Source organism: Saccostrea echinata, unplaced genomic scaffold (genome assembly GCF_033153115.1).
Source record: "Saccostrea echinata isolate AGI-Se365-2 ecotype Australia unplaced genomic scaffold, CSIRO_AGI_Sech_v1 ptg000015l, whole genome shotgun sequence".
Classification (NCBI taxonomy): domain Eukaryota; kingdom Metazoa; phylum Mollusca; class Bivalvia; order Ostreida; family Ostreidae; genus Saccostrea; species Saccostrea echinata.
Window position 1 is genome coordinate 7,273,915 of NW_026889764.1, and position 24,681 is coordinate 7,298,595.

Consider the following 24,681-nt stretch of genomic DNA (forward strand, 5'->3'; position numbering starts at 1 on the left):
TCAAATAATTACGTCTGATGACATTTTATTTGTCCATCCAAACTGAAAATGTTTGGTTGTGTCCCCCCCTCCTCCCTCCCAAGTGATATTGCTTTCTACAGGCCTGATTGTTGGAGACAGCCCCTGTTACCACCACCACCATCAAACACACTTTTCGCAGTTGAATATCTTGCTGACTTGTCATCTATATATATATAGCCATAATGCAAATATATTAGTCGATCTCAAACAGGTGAATTGACCTACTTTTTCAGCTTATCTCAGTAACTTTTCATTGCCATTAGACTGTCACACGTGGAAGGTAAGCTCTAGAAATGATGTGTAACTGGGTTATTAACCATGTCAATTTAAATACACCAACCTAGTCTGCATGGATGGTTTTTTTTTCTTCTTTCTTATTATAAAGTGGGAATAGGCCTAGCGTTTAATAAACTTTCATTATGTAGAGTTTTCTTTCTTTTTTTTTCTTTTTTTTTTTTTTTTTGATATTTTTTTTACATTTAAGGGCAATTTTTCTGTACAATGTAATGGGGATAAAGATCAAATATACATTTTTTTAAATGGAAGTGGAGGCTGATTTTGTTTGCATTAGTGTGCAAAGGGAAATTACTCATATTAGGCTCCGAAAGTGAAAGTAGAAATTTATAGAATGATCAATGTCCTGGAGCGTTAAAAGATAGAAAATGGTATGAAAGAATGGCTTATGACTTATTTTTGACAATCTTTCACAAAAATAACGGCCCTGATATATATAACCTTTATAGATATATTTATAAGAATCACAGGTATTTGGGTCTTGGTTTATAAATATGTATGTACCTTATTGATATGTAAAAAAAAAAAAAAAATGAAAGTATGCAAGCTCCGTAATGGCGTCTGCTCAACTCGCTTGTTTACATGGCTTGTTCTTTGAAAATAACGCTGCACCTATCTGTATGCACCGGACGTCTCGGAACACTGATTACTTATTGTAAAAACCCTCACATCTTGAGGCGTTCCGAGAAAAATAAAAATAGTTCAGGAATAATTCAAGTTATATTTAAATTTCCCGGAATGCCTCTAGAATTTTGAAGTATCTGAGAATAAGAGGGTCTTTTATGCTCCTCGTAATCGGAGATTCGGGGGCATATAGTTTTGGTCTGTCCTTCTGTGTTTGTTTGTTCGCAAACCTTTAACCTTGGCCACGATTGGCGCTTACCAGTGCTCATGCACTGCTAGAGCATTCATATTTCACATCTGTTAATTGTGACTGCCTGACTGAGTATAATAGAGCTATGAATATCAACTTATTGATTCTGTGATTTAGACATGCACTCGGGTCCATGTACTCTCCATTTTAATCACTTTTTTTTTTATTTTTGAAATTCTTCTATATTTTTATATTTTTCTTTCCCAGTCAGAGGCATCCTCGCAAGCCAGGGGTCCTGAGTCAACACGTTGCCGTTGGACCAACGGCAACTTGTTGACTCAGGATCCCTGGCTTGTGAGGATGAGTCAGAGGGTGTTAATATGACATGAAGTATGTATATGCATACCATTTAGAACATAAAACAGCTTGCAGACTGTATTCACAAGCACCTGAATTTTAATATCAGTAAGTAGTAAATAAAGCCCTGGAACAAAAACTCTTACCCTCTTTATATTTATAAAGAAAGGGAATAGGATTTTTTTTTTTGTCTAGCTGGCTTTATTTGCTACATATATATTGATAAAAAACAATCAGTTAACATGGTTAATACGTGTGTAAATAAACAATCATATATTAGTCCTGAAGAAAATATTTAGAAATGTTTTAATTTCAGCAAAACATATGCAGCTGTTGACAGTTCATCAAGCTTAAATTTTCTTACATATTTGCAGCCAATCCTGGCAACAGTAAGGGTTTTCTCACCATCATCAAGACATCGATTATTCTCATCCTTTCAAAAAGTTATGGACAATCTGGCCCCACCCAAACCTGGAGCAAGACCTGCCAGTTCATTTGTATATGACAAAGCATTTGTCAATGGAGAATGGGTAGCGGCTAGCAGTGGCAAAACGTTTGAAGGTTTGTATTGTTTAAATAAAGTAACCAGATACAGTTAAGTGTGATACATATATGAGACTGCACAAAAAACAATTCCCAGGGGTAATAAATTTTGCCCAATCTCGTACATGTAACGTACTACACAACATAAAATTTCCCAGCAGATATGAACAATTTTTTATTGTGCGATACTTGATACTTAACTAGGTCACATTTCTGATTGGATTAGCAGAATATGGTTGAATACTTATTGAATTATATTGTCTCGTGTGTTAAGCAAGTTCATACACCATATATCAAATAGCCGAGAGTGCAGGGCACATATTTAGAGTTCAGGGCAGTTCAGGGGGCTAAGGTTTAAATCTTGCTCTGGGCTGCCCTGATGAAGTCCTGTCAAGGTAATCAACTTAAATCTAAGACTCTTGCGTACAGTGTATTGAAATGCTCTACAGGTTACTTTGCCCAGTTAATTTACTATATTAAAAAGAGAAACCTATAAATATACAAATAGATACACATGAAAATTTTGGAACATTGTATTGATCTGTAATCTTGATTCAATGAAATTATTACATTTAAGCTTATATAGGCATGCATGTAGACATATATAATCAGAACTTAAGCTTTTGTGGGTTTCATTTAAATTGTTTATTGTGTATGTGACTTAATGATGGTTTACATGCAACTGTAAATTTGACTTCAGTTGTGAACCCTGCGAATGGTAAAGTTATCGGTTCCGTGCCAGACATGGACGCCACGGACACAGAGAGAGCCATTAAGGTGGCCTACAAAGCATTCCAGAGCTGGAAGGAAACTACAGCAAAAGTAGGATTTATTGTATTAAAAGTATTACATGTACATATATGTAGTTATGAGGGAAAAAGTAAAGGATTAACTCAGTGCTCTTGTAAACAATGGCATGTTTATTCTAACATAAAAAAAATAATTTATGTGCATGCAGATTGCACTGTGTCATGAATTTGAAAAGGAATCTAAAATGAACTTCTATTAATATAGAAGCATAATTATGATATTAAATGATCAATTGTGTTGATGGAAAGAGATTATTGCATATATAATTTAATAATTAAACTACATGTACAATTATTACACTTTTTAATACATTTCTATAATGTGTTTTTATTTTTTATGAACTTTAGGAGAGGAGCACTTTGCTCAGAAAATGGGCTAATTTGGTCAATGAGAACATAGAAGAGTTATCTAAACTTCTAACATCAGAGATGGTATGTCCTTTTTACCGGTTAATTACTATTTGTACTTAAAAAGAAGTGGATGAATGGCATTTTATATCTCAATCATTTTGGGAGATGGAATGGGTGGGGGTTGAGAATTAGAGTTGAAGAGATGTTCAACATATCAGAATTGAAAATCCAATGCCGGTACATGAGAGCTAGCCGACTACTATAATTTCAACATATCCAAGGTATTTGACATATTCCAAGCATTTAACATACATGTACCTGGTACATGTATGTCCAGCATATATATACATGCAGGTACATGTTTAATATATATATATATATATATATATATATATATATATATATATATATATATATATATATATATATATATATATATATATAAGGTATTAGACATAGCCCAGTATCACAGATATTTTCATTTAATTTAGTGAAACTTTCATATGCAACACTTTTCAATTTCATTTTGATAGTGCATCATTTTCATGCACTTTTAATTCTCTTAACATGGTAACAAACTTAGTTTTAACAAATTTTGTTTTTACAATGTAAAATATATACACGTAAATACAGTTTACATCATTTTGAAAGGATTTATAATTATATTTTAAGTATATATCTAGATCATATTGTTAAGATGACTGTAGATCTAGAGTGAAAGATGACCATGAGAAAAAGTCGATCTTTCAAACTTTAATTTGATTTATGCTCACCTGTATGTTACACTATTGTATTGCATTTTGGTTTTTATTAAAATAATTCTGATACTTTTACCTCTGTGAAAAAGCATATGGATAATATTTTCTACATTTAATTGCTTGGAAATTTTGAAATTAAGAGTTAATGAGACTTGTGGATGCACATGTACAGTCAAACCTTGTTATCTCGAACTCTGTGGGACCGAGAAAAAACTTCGGGTATCCAAGAATTGCAGATATCCAGGGTAAAATACTTACAGAATAAGTGCTTTGGACTTCAAAATTACTTCGACATATCCATGGTATTTGAGATATCAGTGTTCGAGATACCGAAGTTTGACTGTATTGAGAAATTTTGAGATGCATTAAAAATTAGTCATTTATCCACACAGGGTAAACCCCTTGCTGAGGCCAAAGGGGAGATAACTTATGGTGGTGGATTTTTGGAATTATTTGCTGAGGAGTGCAAACGTGTGGAAGGGGACATAATTCAGACTCCTGTAAAATCAAGGAGACTCCTTGTCCTGAAGCAGCCAATTGGAGTATCAGGGATGATCACACCGGTAAACTTTCTTTTTTGCCATATTGTATTCATTTTTTCTTTCTTGCAACAGAACTTGACATTGTAAAAGATAAAAATCTACAACAGTTATAATGGTCATATATTTCCCAATCAAGCAGTGAAAATAGTGTGGGTGAATATAAAAATCTTCTCCTTAAATTAAGAACCACTTAGCAAAAGAAGACAGACAAAAATGAAAGCATGCATGCCTATATTTTAGGATTTAGTCTTGTTATAATCCAATTTCTTTCTTCATTGTATCATATGAAAAAAAATAATATGAATACAAAGCACATGTTAAGGATAAAGGTCAATCATAATTTAATTATTAATGTTGATATTTCATCTCCAACAGAGCTCTGATACATACCAAATGGTTATTATGTTGAAACTGAAATGCTGTCCTGGAAAAATTACTTATAATTTGTCACATGTAGAAACTTTCGATCAGGAATAATACTTGAAACATGCACTGATAAACACCAATTACTTTATGTCAGTGAGGAATCTGGTGTATTCTTTGTAGTGGAATTTCCCCAATGCCATGATCACTAGAAAGGCAGGTGCTGCTATAGCTGCTGGGTGTACTGTGGTTCTGAAACCAGCAGAGGACACCCCATACTCAGCACTGGCTCTCTGTGATGTAAGTAGGGGAACCAGTTTACATCATTGCCTTTGCTGGTTCTCATGTTGTATGTAGTAGTGTATTTAATATATTCTGCACTAACTGGCACTAATTTACACATTTGTTCTCGAGATTGATATAAGTTTGCCATATGTAAAATGTAATGTAATATATAATGTAAATGTAATATGTAGACATTTATTAATTCTACTTTCTTACCAGTTATTGGTCATTTCTTTTGGTCAGTATAATTAGAGAAAGAAAATGAACTAGCTGGCATGCTAGAGTGATACATTGTGAAGTAGATGAGAAATTTGATAAAATTCTAAATTAACACATGTCTATATCTCCTAGACAGGTCTGTTAATGCAAGTTGATTTTTTTTATACAGTTGGCTAAGGAGGCGGGAATCCCAGCAGGTGTGCTAAATGTGGTAACAAGTTCCCGTAACAATGCAGGTCAGGTTGGAAAGACCATATGTGAGAGCCCTCTGGTAACCAAAATGTCATTTACTGGGTCAACTGCTGTGGGCAAGGTAATGAACAGAATTTAATTGATTTCAAGGAGTTTGAACCGTCATTTTTACCCCCCTCCCTGTGAGATACAAATAAACTGAACTCAAAGCAGATGTTCAAAAGATTAAAATGCCTAAGCAGCTGCAGACTGCATGAATAGAGTAACTGAGTTTTATGGAAGATTGCAACCCTTGCGACCTTTTAGATATTAAGTAATCACTGTCTTTTACCCATTTTTGTAGCTATTACTACAGCAATGTGCCTCCACTGTGAAGAAGGTTTCTCTGGAGCTAGGAGGTAATGCACCATTTATTGTCTTTGAGAGTGCAGACGTGGATGCAGCAGTTCAAGGGGTCATGGGGGCGAAATTCAGGTGTTCTGGACAGGTGACTCTTTGTTGTTTTACACTATCTTTTAATTAGGTAATGGTACCTAATTTAGTTTCAGATACATTGCATCAGAATATAGGTGCCCTGTAGAAAGCAAAGTTTCTTTTTCATTCCTTTCATTAGTCAACACCTTTGAGTGACCATTAAATCATAATTGTTAACCTGAAGAAATCATTTCAGAACTTTAGAAAGGAGGATAAATGTCAAGGTCATGTAAAGTAGAAAGTAGTTGAATGACAGTATCTTTGTTCAGTGGTCCAGGCTCCGAGGCCATAAAACTTAGACGATCGAGCTCATTTTTGATCCCAATTTCACTTTTACAAAAGGAATTACATGTATTAGTGGAAAAGTGAGACTGAGATCAAAAGTGAGCTCATCTAAGTTTTATGGCCCCGGGCCAGATGTTTTGTAGTGCTGATGTAGCATGAAATCATCATTTTCATAAACCATCTATTCATATGTTCTTCTTTTTTTAGACTTGTGTCTGTGCCAACAGAATTTTTGTCCATGAGAGCATTTATGATGAGTTCGTACAGAAGATGGCAGTTGTAGTTGAGAAAGACCTGAAGTTGGGAGATGGAATTGATCCTGGTACAACCCAGGGTCCTCTCATCAACAAGAAGGCTGTGGAAAAGGTAGAGTAAATAAAATCCTCACAATAATATTCTCACTGGGAGTTAAAACAACATACAATCAATTTTATCAGCAAGATAGATATGGTTTCATGCCTAAGGAGATATTCAGAATTCGAAAAGTTCTTGTCCAATATCTTTAAATCACAAAACCATTTAATTTTTGTGTCAGGTAAACATGAAATACATGTTCATTTTGTCCTCAATTTATTATCAGTATACTAGAGTATATACATGTCATTACAGTCTTATATATTTTCTATATACATATTTAAATGCAGATCGAAGCACATGTTCAGGATGCTGTTAGTAAGGGTGCAAAGGTGGTGTGTGGTGGGAAGAGCAAGGGAGGTAACTTCTTTGAGCCAACCATTCTAACAGAAGTCACCAATGAAATGAGGTGTTCCAGGGAGGAAATATTTGGACCAATCGCTGGCATCATCAGGTATGCTTATAATCAGTGATACATTCCATCATCTGGGAAGTAATCAATTTCAATTTTGAACAACCTCATGTCAGATAGATTGAGTAACAATTGATTTACGTTAAATATAATTTAAATGTTATTGAATATAGAATAATTGATTGTAGTTATAATTACAAGAAATCAGTCCTGGATCCATTACATATGTTCTGCATTAATTAATAATTAAAATACATATTGGTTCTGAATACAGAAATTGAGAATGAATTTGAAGAAAGTATTCCTTGCTGTAATTTATCACTTATATACATGTACACTAAATGTACACTGTTCACATTGCATTATCATTTCTATTAAAAACCAAACCATGCATTAATTGTGCCCCTTCCCCCCACATAACTCCAAGGATTACATACCAGGGAGTATAAGCCTGTTGAAGTGATGGTCCCTTTAATTCGTTTTATTGTTAAATTGTAACATGTCAAAGTACACAGTAGAGCAAATAATTGCCTTATGTACTTTCCATATGATTCACATAACAAATCTTGTGACATTACTGAGGTCAGCCTTATTTTTACCTTCATAAACACCTCTTCCACATCTTGTACCACAAAACACAGTGTTTGTCATCAGAACAAGTTAACACAGATTTCTACCAATGAGGTATAAATTATGGATGATGTTTCTATTTCAAAGTCAAAATCCATTAATAACAAAATACAAATTACCTGAGTGTTCAATCACTGTGTTGTAGTTTTGTTTATTTGATAATTATTTTGGAGCTCTATGTTCTTTCTTTTTGTTGTTGATATATTATTTTTTTAAAGGTTTAAAACTGAAGAGGAAGTAGTTGGCCTAGCAAATGCTACATCGTCTGGGTTAGCAGGTGAGAATTAAAACAGAAAATATGATTTCTAGGTCTGAAACTTTGATTACCATGTGTTCCTAGGCCATAAAAAAAATGTTTTGCTTGATGTACTCCGGCTCATATTTTTCAAGGTGGTAGGTAGGTAGGCTTTTATATTTATTTTTTTAATTTTTGGAATTATCTAACACAATTCCTTTATGTTATGAAAATCGCAGATTAACACATTTATTCCTCCATAACTCTTATCTAAACTACATCAGCATAGTTTATATGTTTTTAAATTGCAGCAAAACCAAAAAAGACATAGAACCTGAAGTTTAAACACAAATCATACCATCTGTATTTTCCCATAAACAAAAAAAAAAATTTAAAATTTAAATTACTGAAAAAAAATGATCAGGTATGGACAATTTTGATGGGTCGGTTGAAGTACATCAAACAAAACATTTTTTATTGTTGGCCTTATATATTAAATTAAAGTCAAATCTAAGCTAGTAGTGGAACAGGGAGGTAAATGGAATAATTACAATATATTGTAACCCTCACAATATATTTTACAAGACATGCTACACGTAGATAGAGGCGTAAATGATTGATTTGATGTGGTTAAGGATTGATAAAGCCAAACCTGATACGAGACTGAATACTTGTAGCAATTTAAATCTAATCGTCTTTAAAGGAACAGCATGTATGTTACATAGAGGAACTTTTGTTATATAACAATTGTTTTTATTTATAGGTTACTTTTACTCCCGTGACTTTAGCCAAATATGGAGGGTGGCAGAACGTCTGGAGTCGGGACTTGTTGGTGTAAATGAGGGAGTCATCTCTACCCCTGACGCACCATTTGGGGGATGGAAAGAGTCGGGTCTAGGTAGCGAGGGTGGACGTTATGGCATTGAGGAGTACTTGGAGATAAAATATGTTTGTATGGGAGGTCTACAGTAAGAATACTGGCAGGGAAAGACTATAATAGTCTTGGCTATGATCATTTTGTCTTTGAAATGAGGGGTGTTTTTAGGCTACTTTTGGATACAGATTACTAAAAATGCACACATTTTCTGGTGTTAAAAGATTTCTATCTAATGATTTTATCTTTATCCCTTCCATTGAAATAGAATGTTTTTATGCATTGTTTTTTCCATAACCTTAATTTTTTTTTCTTAAATTGTTGTGGGGGTGTTGTATGCAATTAATGGAATTTTATGAAGATTCTAGTATCATTATGATGAAGGAATAAAGGATAATTGTAGGTATGTATTTTCTTTCACTGTTTTGGAAATATACTTTAGAGAGTTTTGTTGATACTCAATCCTGCTTTTTTGAATTAAGAAAATAACCTGCTATTGAATTATTACCTGTTGCATTTTATTTACATAGTTACCAAATTTGTTTATAGATTTCATAATTCTTATTTATAAAAATTGTTTAAATACTTTATGACTATCCAATGTTTTACTGAAAGTGTACATTTATATCAGCATTCCCTTTCCTGATTTCAGTAAAAATAATATGCTCAGTTGGTGCTTGATTCATTTCTTAATTATAATATTTGATTAATATAATGTTGCATATTGTGTAGATTTTTTAATCTATTATAATGTCATATGGGAGATATGTAAACATATTCCAGATATTTTATGCAATACAAGATAATAAAATGATAAAACAGTTGAATTTATATTATTTAATGGTATATAAAATAAATAAATGTAAAACATGAAAGACAAAAGTATCAGAATGATAAGAAAATGTTCATTGTTCAGACATGAACTACATGTATTAACAGAAAATTTCAGAGATTTTAAATGCTAACCTTTGATTTTATCCAGCAGCCCTATTGGTATCCAGAACAAATATTCATATTGACAAGTAATCATATTTTAAATGTAATTATAAAAAGCAGCAGATTGTGCCCCTTGTAGGAACTGTGTTTTGCATGTAAAATACCTATTAATAAAGTCATAATTTGTTGAATTTAAATATGCTGGAGCTCTCATTGAGGCATATTGGTTTTGACTAGATTAAGGTCCTCCCCATAATTCAGGTCCTCCTCATAATGCCCTTTCAAAACAAATATACTTATATATTACTCTTGAAATTATTCAGTTAGTCATTGCAGACCTCTCATCAAGCAACTGTATACATTAAAACACAGTTAGAGCGAACATGCTTTTAACAAACATGTGCTTATAAAGAAGAGATGTTTTTATTCCTTGTAGTTTAAGACGTATTATGAACTTAACAGATTTTAAATAGAAAGAGTTAGCTTATTTGGCACTTTGCTATAAGCGTACTTTACTGTAGTATAATGTATAAAGTTTTATGTGGAGCTGTCTTTTTTGGCAATTGAACGTCGAACTTCATGAGAAGCCCGCGTCAACAAGGACAAATTAGAGTCTTCTGCCCAGTCTCTCCATTGATCCGTAGCTCGTAATTCCTTCCTGATCCAAATCGAGAGTAGACAAAGATCACAAAGTTTGTCTGAGAGTAGATTCTGATACGTCTTAAGTTTTTGGCAATCCTTCTGTTTGACTGATCCCAGAAGCATCTATAATGTAAAGATAAATTAAAAAAAGAAATATCGTTTAAAGAGTTCAATTAAGAGGGCTGGGTGGTTGTGGCCATTTTCAGACTATATTGATCTCCTTTAGAAGAAGAGCTCCATATAAAGATATACAAAAATGATCAAATTTCAAAACTAAAATGTATGAAATTTTTGTTTGCCAAATGATAGTTGACAGCTTAAAGGGTTTTTATCACGTATCTAAATTTCTTAAAAATGAAACACTGTTATATTCTTGAAACATATAATTATCGTTTAATTGTGAAATGTTGAAAACGGCCGTATTTAGACGATAATATGCCCGTAATACAGGGTCCTCGGAGTAAAAATCTCCACTAATTAGATAGGGGTCACGTGGTACTGAAACGTCATAGGTGTCAATGGTCAATAGAACTCGTAAAGCTTATCGTAAGAAAAAAATATATTGAATAGATTTTTACGCTAAATAAATAGAATACACAATATGGCCGGGTGAAATTTTGACATCGACTATATTCCTTTGGTTTTGGGCAGTCAATCTTTTATGTATGAACGTCTAGCAGAGAGAAATAACCAGAAAATATGCCGACAATTGGAGAGTGGTCACCGAAGACGAAGCCGTTGACAACTCGGGACTTCGACTAAATAGAACGAATTACTAAAGCTTAACTTCGTAAACATTTATAAATATGGGAATTTTAAATTCTCCTCCATTACTATTTTAATTAATCATATAAATCCTGTATGTTTTTTATCTGTTCTAGAAGTGAATATCATGTACTAGAAATGACACTTCTTCAATGGCGCCGTACGCCATTACGAAGTTCACAACATTCCTATGAGATTCTGATCGACTTTTAAAAAATGCATGTTTGTCATTTATTATTTTTTTAAAGGTAACTTTCCTTAAAATATTTTATAGGACAGAAAAAAATTGTGATCGATAGGGCATAAATTGTTTTGAATGGAGATAAACGCCATCGCATTTGCAGAAAAAGGCCCCCCTTTCATCTCTCGACCAAGTCCAGGAAATGTGGGAAAAAATTCTTCCTAAAACCTTTCTTTTGCACATTTGTGCATCCTAAAGCTTTAAATTATACCTTACTAGCTGTCCATTATCTAATTATCTATTAATTATTTTCTAACAGGTTTAATAGACACAACAAATGAGCCCTTTTGTATACACAATAAGTACTGCGCTTGACCAGGATTGACACCTATGACGTCAGAGCAATGGCGCGTAACATCGGCGATCAAAATATGCATATTGAGAAATTCAAACTTTGAATCGCTGAAACATCAAAAATATTAATTTTTTAGCAAAGATTTTTAAATATATGATTTTAATAGCATGTAAACTTTGTCATATCAAAAAATTTTGAGACGTGATATAAACCCTTTAAGATATCATATCTAAAAAAATAAGTTATATCCGACGGTTAATTTGTTGACCCTCCAACCTCCTTAAATACATGTAGTTATATCAGTTGAATTTGATTCTTTGCAAATATAAACATGAAAACAAGTGCTATGTAATTTAATCGTTTTCTTCTTTTACAATCATATTGTAATAATTGTAATACAATTTATATTAAAATAGCAACTAAACAATACAATGTCTGTAGCCATACTTAATTACATGTAACGTATGTACATGTTATTTATTACGTAGGTAAATACATATAGTAATGGTTAGATACCTCTTCCAGACGTTTTGAAATGAAGTCGACACGATTTACAATTTCTTCACACTTTGTCAGTCGTCGGCTCTGGAAGCTGTTAGATATGGGTGGTAGTGAGACGAAAATGTTCTCCAGAAGATTTAGAGTCTGGAAATAGATCATTATAACAACTACAAGTATTTTGTGAATTATCTGAAGATACAGCGTCAATTTGACTCTGAAATCTTTTACTTCATTTACATTGGTTTCTCGACATCCCTAAGGCCTTTGATATTGAACCATTTTAATTACATGTATAATTTTTCTTCTCCCCTCGTGCTTTATTTAGTATAAGCCATTTATCTGCTACTTGTAAGAAGATTTTAAAAGGCTTTGGAAAATCAAACATTTATTCATGTATTTTTCTTCATCATGCACTGAACTAAGTCTGGGGCACGTGACTTAATAAATTTGATATTTATTGAATTATTGCATACCGGTCAAAAATTTACACGAAAAACAATCAAAATATTGCCGTAATTTTTTAAAGTAAATTTAAAGTACTCCGTAATGAATTTGTCAGTGGTGAATTGTTTCCAAATGGTTAAAGAATCTGAAACAATTTTAGAGGAAAACATTGAAAAGGACAACAATATTTCTTTATGTATGTAACATCATTTACCTTGATAAACAAATTCAGATGTCGGAACTCAGCCACCTTTGCTCCGGCTTTGTCTTGTTGTTTTCCTGGGTGTTTTTCTGCGACCTTTTCAAAATCCGACACATCCATTTTGTGCTGTAAAACGAAGTAGAATTTTTTTTCTGTAGAATTTTTATATTGCAAAAAAAAAAAAAAAAAAAAGATTTCATACTCTCATGTTATGAGCTTTAAATATAACCAGTAATCGTAATTTATAATAAATTCATTTTTTAATCAATTATTTGAGGCAATGCTTATTCATTTCGGTCTTGATTTTTTAAAACTGTAACGAATATCTTAGAAAATTTGAATCAAGAATATAGTGTGGTACTCTGCAACATCTTCTAGATGCTTTTAATTCCCTTCTTCAAAATTATCCCTGCATATTAAAAGAAAGCAATATACCTGAAGACGTCCAAAATTTGTCTTTTTCCATTTAATAAGTCTTCTTTGCATAAGTCGGCAAGATATTGCCTTCTCCATGTAATTTGTAGGTAGTTTGTAATTGATTCTGCTTGAAAATTCCACTAACTGTTGACAAAAAGTATTTGTAAAAATTATCAGCAATTGAAGATGACTAGTTTTCATACATGAAATTATATAGAAATGCAGTGATTTTTTAAGAAGAACTTCAAAACTTTAAAAATGTGCACATGTTTGTCAGTTTGATAGTTTCGCCAATTCATACTAAACGTTACATGATAATTTGTACTTCTTAATTCAGGTCTTTATCGATAAAATCGCACCTCGTTTGAACCATTCCTGCACATGTCTTTTTTCTTGTGGTCAACCATTGGTCTTAAGCACAACCAACAGAATGTGTTCCCGCACCTACACGTCATCACCTGACAGCCTCCATTTTTGTTAATTTTCTCTTGACAACGAGGACACGTCTTAACCTCGACTAGGAAACTTCTGTCGCCACCAATAGCTACATCATCTTCAATAACAATCAATATTATTGAATCATTATCAGCAATGAAGGTAAAGATGTTACTATATATTTCAAAGTTAATTAACGTACTTAACAAGCAGGAAATGTATATTTCACTTTTTTCAAACTTAAACATGAAATTTTACAATACCATTAAGGAACTGCATGGTTGACAAGAATGATTGAAGTTATATAAGAGTTTTTTTTAAATTTCAGTTTAGTTTTGTTTTTTGCCCTGCTTTTATATATTATATAATTTATCTAAGGTACTGAGGATACCTATGACGTGGTCTGATATTTTGTGGTAGGTCCTTGCTTGACGGCAAGTAGCTGGCCAGTGAGGGGGTTGCTGACAATCAACGCAGAATTCTGCTTTACACACACACGTCACTTCCCTTCGCTCAGACAGGGATTTCAGACGCTCAGTCCCCGCAAACTTTGCAATTTTGTCTAAAATTGAGTTAATAAATTGTAATTCTACAAATCTGATAAAACTCGCCTAACTGAAATCTGATACTTTAAAAGTATGACAAACTGACCTGAAACGGAAACGATCTTGCCACATTTGAGATTGGGGCACCACTTCCATATCTCACGTGACATAACCGTTCTTTCCATATGTCTTTTGCTCCAAGAACGGTATAATGGACATGGAACCAAGTACAAAATCATTACTTCGTCAATAATACTATTGCACTCATTTTCCTATAAATTAAAAGTAAAGAATTTGTAACTACAGAGAAGAGATAAATCCAGGATTGATATCTTGAAAATGTGAATTTGATTGTAGGAAGTTTCTTTGATAATGCAGTACTAGAAACTTGACCCTTGAATGACGCACGATCCCTTTGATCACAAGACCCTAAAAGGTACATAAAGTTAAATGTCACCGAAATTCTACTCTTTTTTATTATTATTTCTAGACAACCTGAATGTGACTGAATTCTTTTACATGTGTTCTCTACGTTTTACACACATCTCTACGGAAGCCCAATAGTGCAAACCAAAAATAAATAAACAAAAACGAAATTATTAAATAAAGAAAACGAAATTATTAAATAAAGAAAAACGAAATTATTAAATAAAGAAAACGAAATTATTAAATAAAAAGCAAACGAAATTATTAAATAAAGAAAACGAAATTATTAAATTAAGAAACCGAAATTATTACATAAAGAAAACGAAATTATTAAATAAAAAACTGAAACTAAAATACGGAATTTATAGATGTGCATGGTAAGGGCCTGAACCCATGAACCATTCCATAAAGCACACGTGTTCTATGACCTGATTTTGTTTCGACATTAAAACAAGTGTGATATTTGCATTTACACTCAGCTATTTCCGTATCGATAACATAACCAGTTGGAGTAGACAATCATAATAGATGAATAGGGGAGAATTTTACCTTTGGTTATCCAATATGCTTAGATCTATGTTTTTATCTTACATTAACATGATTAATGTGAACTTAATTTGACCAGTCTGATGAATTGGCCAGTGATGACAAATTTATGTTAGTATTAGCTTTCTTAAACCCTCAACTCAGAAGGTCTAATTATTAGCAAACAATGAATCTGGACATGAAACATCAAAGAGATTATGCTAATAAATTGCACAAATATTTAAGATATACATGTCTGTTAAGATTCCGTTGTTTACAACTGCTGAACCTTATAACATTTAGGAAATTCCCATGGTTATACATCTTTTTTTCAATTATAGCACAGTACAAAAAAAGCTGTAAAATGATACGTTACCGATCGGAACCCATTTAAATTATTGTTTAAAGAGAGCAAGTGCAAAAATTAAACAAGACAAATTTGTTACAATGAGTAGATTTTAATGATTGCTTACTTTATTAAAAATTAAGCAAAACACCTCTAATTTCTTGCACAGGCGCTCCTCATGTAATTTTGTAAATGACAAATGATAAGTATATATATATACATGTACATAGGTCTACCCCTCAATACTATAAAATCAACAAGGTTGATTTTATAGTATTGAGGGGTAGACCTATATATATATATACTTATCATTCGTCATTTACATAATTACATGGGGAGCGCCTGTGATTTCTTGGTTGGTCATTTATCAAAGCATAATTAGAAGTGATGCACTAACTATTTGTTCTCACATGTTCTAAATGACAAATTCTCAATCCGTATTTATAAGTCAGTGATAGTTGTGACAAACAATGCACACACTTGCATAACAAACCCAACTAGTATTCAAATCATTCTCTTTATTGTTTCAACAACCTAAGATTTATGGATACACAGATAGGGCACTAGGTTTAGTTCGGGGGGAATTCAGCGATACGATACGCAAGGCCTTGACCTTTCAGCGATTCATGAGCTCTTTTGGAATGTCATTAATTTTATGTAAGCAGAAACAGCCATCCTCGCTACGTCCAGGCTTACAGGCTCAAACTTTGACGTTGTGGGGATGCGACACAGCATCAAATTCCCGTAAACAAAATTGAACAGTTATTAATCATTTACTTTACAAATGCGAATTATAGGCTGTGAGCACATAATGTTTTTCTACGTTTGTCAATTTGACATTTATCTAAGTTTTTTTTTTTTTTTTTCATTTCCCCCACACTTGTTTCAATGTCGAAACAAAATCAGGTCTGTAGAATTACTAAGTGATGCTTTATAACACGTGCGCTTTATGGAATGATTCATGGGTTCAGGCCCTTACCATGCACATCTATAAATTCCGTATTTCAGTTTCAGTTTTTTATTTAGTAATTTCGTTTTCTTTATTTAATAATTTCGTTTTCTTTATTTAATAATTTCGTTTGTCTTTTATTTATTAATTTCGTTTTCTTTATTTAATAATTTCGTTTTCTTTATTTAATAATTTCGTTTGTTTCTTTATTTAGTAATTTCGTTTTCTTTATTTAATAATTCCGTTTTTTATTTAATAATTTCGTTTTTTATTTAATAATTTCGTTTTCTTTATATAATAATTTCGTTTTTTTGTTTCTTATTTTTTTGGTTTGCACTATTGGGCTTCCGTACATCTCTCTAAATTCTTAATTTTGCGACTGAAGAATATGTAAAATTAATGCACAAATTACAATGGTTCGCGGCAAGAAATTCTCGAGTAAAGGATAGAACTTTGCAAAAATAGCGGGCATTTACGCACGCGAATGATAGTTTACATTGTTCCATGACATTTTAAATTTTTCCTAACTTATGATAAAGAAAGGTAGTTTTATATGTCCATTTAGACTTTACCAGACACGTCACCTCCGTTGCTCCTTGCTCTATTTTGTCTACAGTGTACTGAAATACACAATTTCTGCAAAATATATGTTGGCATGGTAACAAAAGAAGCCCATCATCTTGATAACTATTTTCTGCAGAAGTTAAACATACAGAACAGGTGAAGGTGGTAAGAGCGATTGCCTTTGTCAACTGAAAGGGCAGATGTGGAGTCTGAAATAAAAAATAGCAAGAATTCAATATGACAGTTTGATTTATATGAAATTCGATGGAAAGAGACAAGTTCTAGGAATATGTGAAATAACATATGTTAAGACGAGAAGAGAATAGTTCTTAAAATATTACAAAATATTCAATATCTACAAACTTAAGTCAAATAGAAATCTGGGGTTCGTTTCGTTTTGAAAGGTGTTCCGCATCCGTATTGTGTACATTTTGTATATTTATATGAAATTATCTAGAATTCTAGGATTTGTATTTCAATGATTTCTGAAATTTACTAGAGTAGAAAGCTCATTAATACTGTACCTTGAGTTCAAGTTGATTTAAGCGTGATTTGTAGACATGATCAATGGTTGATACCCTGTAAGTTACTGTGGTCATCCAATCAAATAAGGGCTTGCTTACTTTTGTTACGTACACAGGTTTTCTATAATGAGAGAAAGTAAAAATAAGAAATATAACCATTTTGTGTATGAATTTTAAAAAAAATCATTCAATTGCTTGTTTGTTTGTTTTCGTATGTGTGTTTTTGATTTTTTTTTTAAATTGTTGTTTTGTGTTGTTTTTCTCTTTGAGACGTTTTCTTGTTTGCTTCTTTTTTTGGTTTTGCTTAGCTATCGCACGTAATTTAACACTCACTCGTCTGTAGTGTAATTTTCTTCTTTGACTAGTCTCTTTGAGAGATTGTAGATTTCCCAGAGAGAGGACGGCGAGGAACCACATCCAGAAACGTAGGCTCTTATGTTCTCCATCATTACATTCCATAGAATATCACTATCGGCATTTATTTTCAATCTGAAAAAAAAAATACATTTACAATGTAACTTTTAATGAAGGGAGATATATATTGTCTGATGATTTTTTCTTCTCCTTTAAGTTTTGTTGCAAATGTTTCCAGACAAGAACAATTAGCATAAAGCAACTTTTATCTTAGGTAATTATGATATTTCAAATGTGGATCTATCATCATAATATGATCATTACGTATAGTTTTGTCATACACTCCATACATGTAAAAGCTTATCCAGACCATACATCAACCCGGTCTAAGATTTGTGGTGTTTTATCTTTATGTAATGGTGTATTATGACCCACAATGTTTTATGTTCCTCAGCTTAAAGTTTTAATGTTCAAATTCTTAGTCGAGTTTGTTAAAGTATTTTTAATTTAACATTTTTTAAAATGCAAAACGTGCTCAATTAAAGGTAAACATGTACATTTTTTGATCTCTGAAGTAATTTTTCGGTAATTTAAAACCTTTTCCGTGTCAGAAGTTACTATCCTTTAAATCAATTTTAGGATATTTCTAGTCATAAATAAGTTTAATCACCTTCATCTTTAAAGTAATTTAAAGGGAGGTACCGGTTTGTAGTTTTATAAGCGAGAAGAATTATTTAATCTAAAAATAAACCCAACATATTCCTGATTCATAAAGTATTTTACATACATTTCCTTACAGTACATACATGTTTTATAAAAATATTTCTAAAAATCTGTTCCAACGGAACTTGGTCACATAGCTAAAAAAAACTTTATCTTATTTTTTGACATAAAAAATTTAACCAGAAAATATATTATCCGACAGTTAATTATAACATATCTGTAGCAATTCATGTTAGCTTGAAGCAAAATTTGAACTATAACAATATAGGCGCTATATGAATTAGATACGGATAATTCTTACCTCATGTAAATTTCTTACCTGTAGATGCCTGTACGTTGTACTGTGTCGAAGACGACCGACTTTGTAGATTCCTGTAACAGCAGAGATGGTCGCAGAGAACTTTCTGGTGTGAAATGTTTGGCATTTCCGTTGATATTATGTACTAATGGAATGGAAATAATTGGCGGAAAGCAGCTCTCAGAGTGTTGCACAAATCGACTTTTTAGAAATTCGTCAAATTCGGATTTTTTGATCACACAAGCTATAAATGTTTGAGATTCTATATTATCATTACTGAATGACGTATTTTCTTTGGTCTCATTGTTTGCATTTTCAGTTTTTACATCTGGGTACACAATGTGTTTGGTTTGATCCACAGTAGCTAGCTCAACTTTTTTCTTGGTTGTGAATGGTTCAATTTTTTTCTTAAAATGTTTTGTTTTGTGCCCTTTATGATATTTTTCATGATATTGTCTCAGTAGGTCCTCTATGCTCACATCTAAAGTTGATTTCTTTTCTAAAGTGACTGTTTGCCTCCCACTATTAAGAAAAGAAAGTCCCTGGATGTAAGAATCATCCGGCGTTTCATTGTTGAGTACAGTCCTCTCTGCAAGGGAAAAAACTCTACCAACATTTGTAGGAGAGGTAACTCTATCATACTCAATCAGTAAGCATTCTTCTGTGTCTTTGGGATTCCATTTCTGCCAGCGCTTGGTTTTCCTACCATTAACACATCCTTTCTGTTTTGTCATTGCTTTCTTCGATAGATTTTGTCTTCTTGCGTTTGTACATCGTAAAAGATCTTTAAGAAAATTAAATAAAAGAGAATGAAACGTGTTTTTCAACGATTTTTACACGTCATCTGAATGCCGATTTTAAAAAAGTATGAAAATTATATGAAAGAAATGATGTAAGATATTGTTACCTTTATGTAATGTCATAGGGTTTTTTTTCTCCAAAATCTTTCATTAAAGAATTAAAATTACACTTTGTGCCCGGTAAAGTATATCTTTTGAAAACAATGTTTTTAAGTAGGCGTAGTAAAAATTTGCTTTAGTAAAAGATTTCTTTAAAAAATATTTTCTATGGGTAATTGCTTATTTTATAAATGGTGCAAAAGGCAATAACTATTACTTGTGGTTCTTAACCCAAAAACTGTAAAATTAACGTATATTCATAAAGTAACAATCATTTGGAACTTGCAGCATTTCAATTATACATGTATATCATTAGAGTAAGTTTTAATGCGATTTTACAAAATATCTGGAATCTTTAAAAAGTGGCTACCTACATCTTTATGTGAACAATATCATACTGTCATGTAAATAAGTTGAATCTGATTCGTCGAGAAACATTTGTTATAAAACACTATTATCAGCTGCCCTCCATCGTAGCAACAGTCAACATTGCTTGACGACGGGTGATATTCCAAAAAAATAGTGACTGCGCAGAATTTATGCGCGAAAGGTCACCATTGCAATATTTGTATAAAAACATTCAGTATAATATAATAAATATTGCATGTAGTTGAGTGTAACATTGAAAATTTTCACCCCGCGAAAACCATTGTCAACCTCGGCTGCACCTCGGTTGACAATGGTTTCCTTGGGGATGAAAATTTTCAATGTTACACTCAACTACATGCAATATTTATATATAAATTGGACATTAGGTTTTTTTTAATTGAAATCCACACAAGTGATCAATAATAAAAACTGGAATAACATGTCATTTTTCTGTACCTTCTTTTGTTGTTAAATAAGAACAATGAAATTTTTGAAAGGCATTAATTAATTTAGAGACAAATAATTAAGTATTATTTTATTTTAAATAAAAATATTAATGACCTCGAGATCTTAGAAACATCCATTCTCTTAGCCGTTGTGGTCGGAAACGTGAAGAAAATGTTGGCTGGCAAATGGTATACCTAACTTCCGGAATATCACTATCCAAACCAGCTATCAACCTACATAAAAGGAAGATTAGGTGAAAACATCACATCATTTTTTTTTCTTTCACTTTCCATTCGCGATTAATTCCTTATACTCGCAATTTAAAAATTCTTGTTAAGAGCAATAAAAACAGAAATATCTCTTTATGTAAACGGTTATTCTGTTTGTATAAATTCTAAACCTTATTGACAATAAATTCGATCACCCTTACTCATTTGTTTTGTATGGTGGTATATTATTGACTTTTGGTTTCTGGCGTAATAATTCGGTCTTTCGTTGGAGCCCTGGTCGGCTTTTCTGATTATGCATCCATCTTTTTCTGTCCTGTACAGTTCCATCCTCTCCTCGTCCAGTGCTCTTTCTTCGAAGCTCTGAGAAATGTGACGTCTTTTTAAAGGGGAGAACAATGGGGAGTAGGGCTCTGCTATCCAAATACTTAACATAGTCATCCCAATGAGGGCTTAACAAAGTCTCATTATATGTCAAAATCGTCCTCCTCTCAGCCACGACCACCCGAAATTCCTCCCCTCTCCAAAAATCAATAGAATCTGAAAATAACGACCTTTTTCTTTTTTTCAAAGAAAACAGAACACCTTCCTTGACGGTGGATGAGGAGTTTAAGCCCCCGCCATGTTGGTCCAATTCTGGATTTTCTTGTAAACCATCACCTAGTTCAAGTAATTCATCTTCCAGACAATCTAGGCCATAATCATATTTTCTGTTGTACGTGTTAAACTCAATGTAACTATCATTGGCGCAGAAGTATTTACAGATGCTTTTTCTGATGGTATTTCCCGATCTTAGTCCACAACGTCCTGTCTTGTTCACCATTTTTACCTTCCCCACTTCTTACCTGTTTTGAATAATTCCTCATATTTATTATTGTTTTCAATAATTTAGTGGTAAGCATAAACATTAATCAATTTCGAAAAAAGGCTGTATTTGATTTTGATGCTAAAAATATTTCGATTTTTATTATTGTAAAAATAGGATTTATCGTTCTTGCGTTATTTATTCGTTACTAGTTTGCATTGCGCAACTAGTACTTACTAGTATGTATTGCGCAAGTAGTACTTGAAAACAGCTAGTGCTAGTACATGCATACTGTTTAGGACTAGATGTATTTTTGTGCTTAATTAATTATAGACAAATTAAGTAGAAATTATACCAATAATATATAAATACCTCCTCTGCATGCTCCATGAAAGCAGTAAAGTTTTTAAAATCGATTTCCTCACCAACACAAGATTTGTTTATAAACACGTTCCGTTACCGAGTCGAGAGTTGTGCTAGCCTAGAGTAAAGTTAAAACCCACATCGCTGAAAAGGGAATTTAATATTTTAGTAATGGTATTGTAGAAATGGATTTTAAATAGCCAAATCTCAGCCGTGAAAGAGATATACGAGTACTTAGGTAGACCTATGATTATTCTTAAACAGTACTCCGATTTCATTGACTCTAAGTCTATACTGTGTACTATACATGTAATTGTTTCAGCATTCATTTTGCTGAATCTGGACATTCTTAAAGCCGTAATTTTCTACTTGCAGAGTAGATAATGGCAAATCTCTTCAGGCTGTTTGGTTTTATTACCGTAACGAAGCTTTTCATTATGTGACATCACGTTATAAAACATCGACTAGCTTCCTGATGTTTACTTTATAACAGAGTAAAATTTGCAATTTGCTGTAATTATAAACACGTTTCTCCATAAAATGGATTAAATCACTCCGAAATTTTTTTTTGTTACCTGCAGAGCAGAACGGCACTTAATGATCACTTTACCCGGTGTCTGTCTATCGGTCTGTCTCGCCCTATCTCGAGGACTGTAGGAGGTATGGATTTGATATTTTGCACATATATTGCTTGGCACTACGGAAATTACCATGGTTATTGACCTTGTGACCTTTGACCTTGACCTTTGTCCAACTTTTTAAAATAGTTTAAAGTGCTGATATACTGCATATTTTTGACTTTTAAGAGTTAAGTTTATGCTATTTAGCATGTGAACTCTTTTTCATAAAACATTATACATGTGTATTTGACATTTAAGAGTTAAGTTTATGCTATTTAGCATGTGCACTGTTTCTCATAAAACATTATGAAAATATCAGCATCACAATCCATTTGACCACTTGACCTTTGACTTACTTTGCAAAAAATACCCCGGGCAGTTTAATTTAACTTATGACATTTGAATTTTGAAAGGCAGTATTTTGATAATTAGCATTTATACATGTTTATGAGCTCATGGTACTGTACGAAACTGTGTGATATTCAGTTATCACTTAAACTTATATTTAAATACTATGAAAATGCATCGGGATCGATATTCCGTAATGGATCGTGTAGACTGAAATTGCAGTAATGTAAAGACAGCTAGACTGAAATCTCTTTTTGAGGATTGTTGGAAACACGTTGCGCTCATGAGACAGTACTTTGAAACTGTATGATATATATTAACCACACAAACTTATATTTAAATACTATGAAAATACATCGGGATTGGTATTGTACAACGGATCGTGTAGACTGACAATTGCAGTAAAGACAGACTGAAATCTCTTTCGGAGGATTGTTCGAAACACGTAAATAGTTATTTTTAACAAGCATTCTGAGAGTATTGCATTAGCAATACTAGTCCCCTACCGGCAAGTGTAATCTGGTTCCCATTAAGAATTGAAAATGTCATAATTCCGTCAAAAGTCAATGAAGCGGGACGAAATGCAAACTTGATCAAGGTAAAGTCACATATAAAAAATCAGCTCAAAATCTGAAAGCGTTTAGAAGAAAATTGCGGAAAACCCATAGAAATTGAAAAGGCCGTAATTCCGTCAAAGATCAATGAAGCGGAACGAAATGTATACTTGATCTGTAACTCATCAAGATACACTCACATACCAAAAATCAGCTCAATATCTGCAAGTGTTTAGGAAAAAAGTGCAGAAAACCAAGTGGGACAGACTGACAGACAGACAGACAGACAGACAGACGGACGGACAGACTCAGAGGAAACCTATAGTCCCCTCCGGTTTCACCGGTAGGGGACTAATAATTTCAATTTAATTATTCTTTTGAGGGTTAGGGAAACATTTTCTTTGATTGTCAGATTCTATCGCGTTCCTATACTATCCATGGATGCAATTTTTTCTTTGCAGGCAAATGCATGATCTGTCATGCTATTAGTAAATAAAAAGTTAATCCCTCTGAAATTTTTTACATCTTTAATGAAGCTACAAAGCAGGCGACGCATGCATTCCTTGGAACACTCGAGCTCTTGTATTATGTGGCTGCTGGTGTAAAGCTAATTAATGGGAAAATGTTGCTCTGATTACAGCACGTGTAAATATCTATGTTTAATTTTAACAAAGTAGCATTACATTACTCAGTCTTACAGCGTTAACTTTTTTCTAAAACATTTTCTAAAAGATGAAAACATTATTTGAATAATTATGAAATGATCGATAAGAATTAATTGTGCATAATGACAGAATATATCTCAATATCTTCATTCTAAACATATATTCTATATCTGATTTGCTCAAGACAGTCAATTGACAGGGCCATAAAACTTCTTATTATACTTTCATATTAAATACGAAAATCCGGTTCATTAGAAGTATTAACCAATTTAATGCCTCCCTCAGTATTAGCAACGTACTTTGCAAAGTGTAAGTATTATAATAATGTCTTATGCGTGTAATTTATGCGCGCACAGTTCGCCGTAGATTTCTCAACACGTCAGCTGTGCATTTGAAATTTAAGCAATCAACAAGACGTTTATAATAGCTTGAGTCTGAAT

The 24,681-nt window shown here is 32.6% G+C and overlaps 2 protein-coding genes across 3 annotated transcripts; one reads left to right on the plus strand and one right to left on the minus strand.

The window, feature by feature from the left end:
- The first annotated feature begins 250 nt into the window (after positions 1–250).
- Positions 251–9,587, plus strand: LOC133187461 (glutarate-semialdehyde dehydrogenase-like). 2 transcript variants are annotated; one of them, XM_061322843.1, is made up of 12 exons: positions 251–301; positions 1,861–2,047; positions 2,730–2,851; positions 3,187–3,270; positions 4,340–4,510; positions 5,036–5,152; positions 5,526–5,669; positions 5,892–6,035; positions 6,515–6,673; positions 6,952–7,115; positions 7,922–7,980; positions 8,702–9,587. In XM_061322843.1, the coding sequence occupies exons 2-12, from the start codon at positions 1,933–1,935 to the stop codon at positions 8,908–8,910; spliced, it is 1,488 nt and encodes a 495-aa protein (XP_061178827.1). In that variant the 5' UTR covers positions 251–301; positions 1,861–1,932; the 3' UTR covers positions 8,911–9,587. The 2 variants fall into 2 exon arrangements, with proteins under 2 accessions (XP_061178827.1, XP_061178826.1); XM_061322842.1 differs by lacking the exon at positions 251–301 and adding an exon at positions 630–686 and having other exon boundaries at positions 8,702–9,586.
- Positions 9,588–9,704: 117 nt separating this feature from the next.
- On the minus strand, positions 9,705–21,709 carry LOC133188045 (uncharacterized). Its single transcript, XM_061323436.1, has 13 exons — positions 21,090–21,709; positions 20,774–20,892; positions 18,966–19,728; positions 17,903–18,058; positions 17,570–17,690; positions 17,054–17,254; positions 14,342–14,507; positions 14,073–14,252; positions 13,615–13,808; positions 13,274–13,399; positions 12,851–12,964; positions 12,208–12,336; positions 9,705–10,513 (listed from the first exon to the last, which is right to left on the minus strand). Exons 1-13 carry the CDS (start codon positions 21,707–21,709, stop codon positions 10,286–10,288), a joined length of 3,117 nt encoding a protein of 1,038 aa, XP_061179420.1. The 3' UTR covers positions 9,705–10,285.
- Between the last annotated feature and the right edge of the window lie 2,972 nt (positions 21,710–24,681).

Bases quoted from the DNA above. Each gene is read 5' to 3' on its own strand.
- LOC133188045 (XM_061323436.1), bottom strand. From the start codon at position 21,709: ATGGTGAACAAGACAGGACGTTGTGGACTAAGATCGGGAAATACCATC. The intron at 20,893-21,089 runs GTAAGGGTGATC...CCTTTTATGTAG, and splicing joins CCACCATACAAAACAAATGA to GTTGATAGCTGGTTTGGATA. The intron at 18,059-18,965 runs GTAAGAAATTTA...TTTTTTTTTCAG, and splicing joins CAACGTACAGGCATCTACAG to ATTGAAAATAAATGCCGATA.
- LOC133187461 (XM_061322842.1), top strand. The intron at 2,852-3,186 runs GTAGGATTTATT...TATGAACTTTAG, and splicing joins GGAAGGAAACTACAGCAAAA to GAGAGGAGCACTTTGCTCAG. The intron at 7,116-7,921 runs GTATGCTTATAA...ATTTTTTTAAAG, and splicing joins CCAATCGCTGGCATCATCAG to GTTTAAAACTGAAGAGGAAG.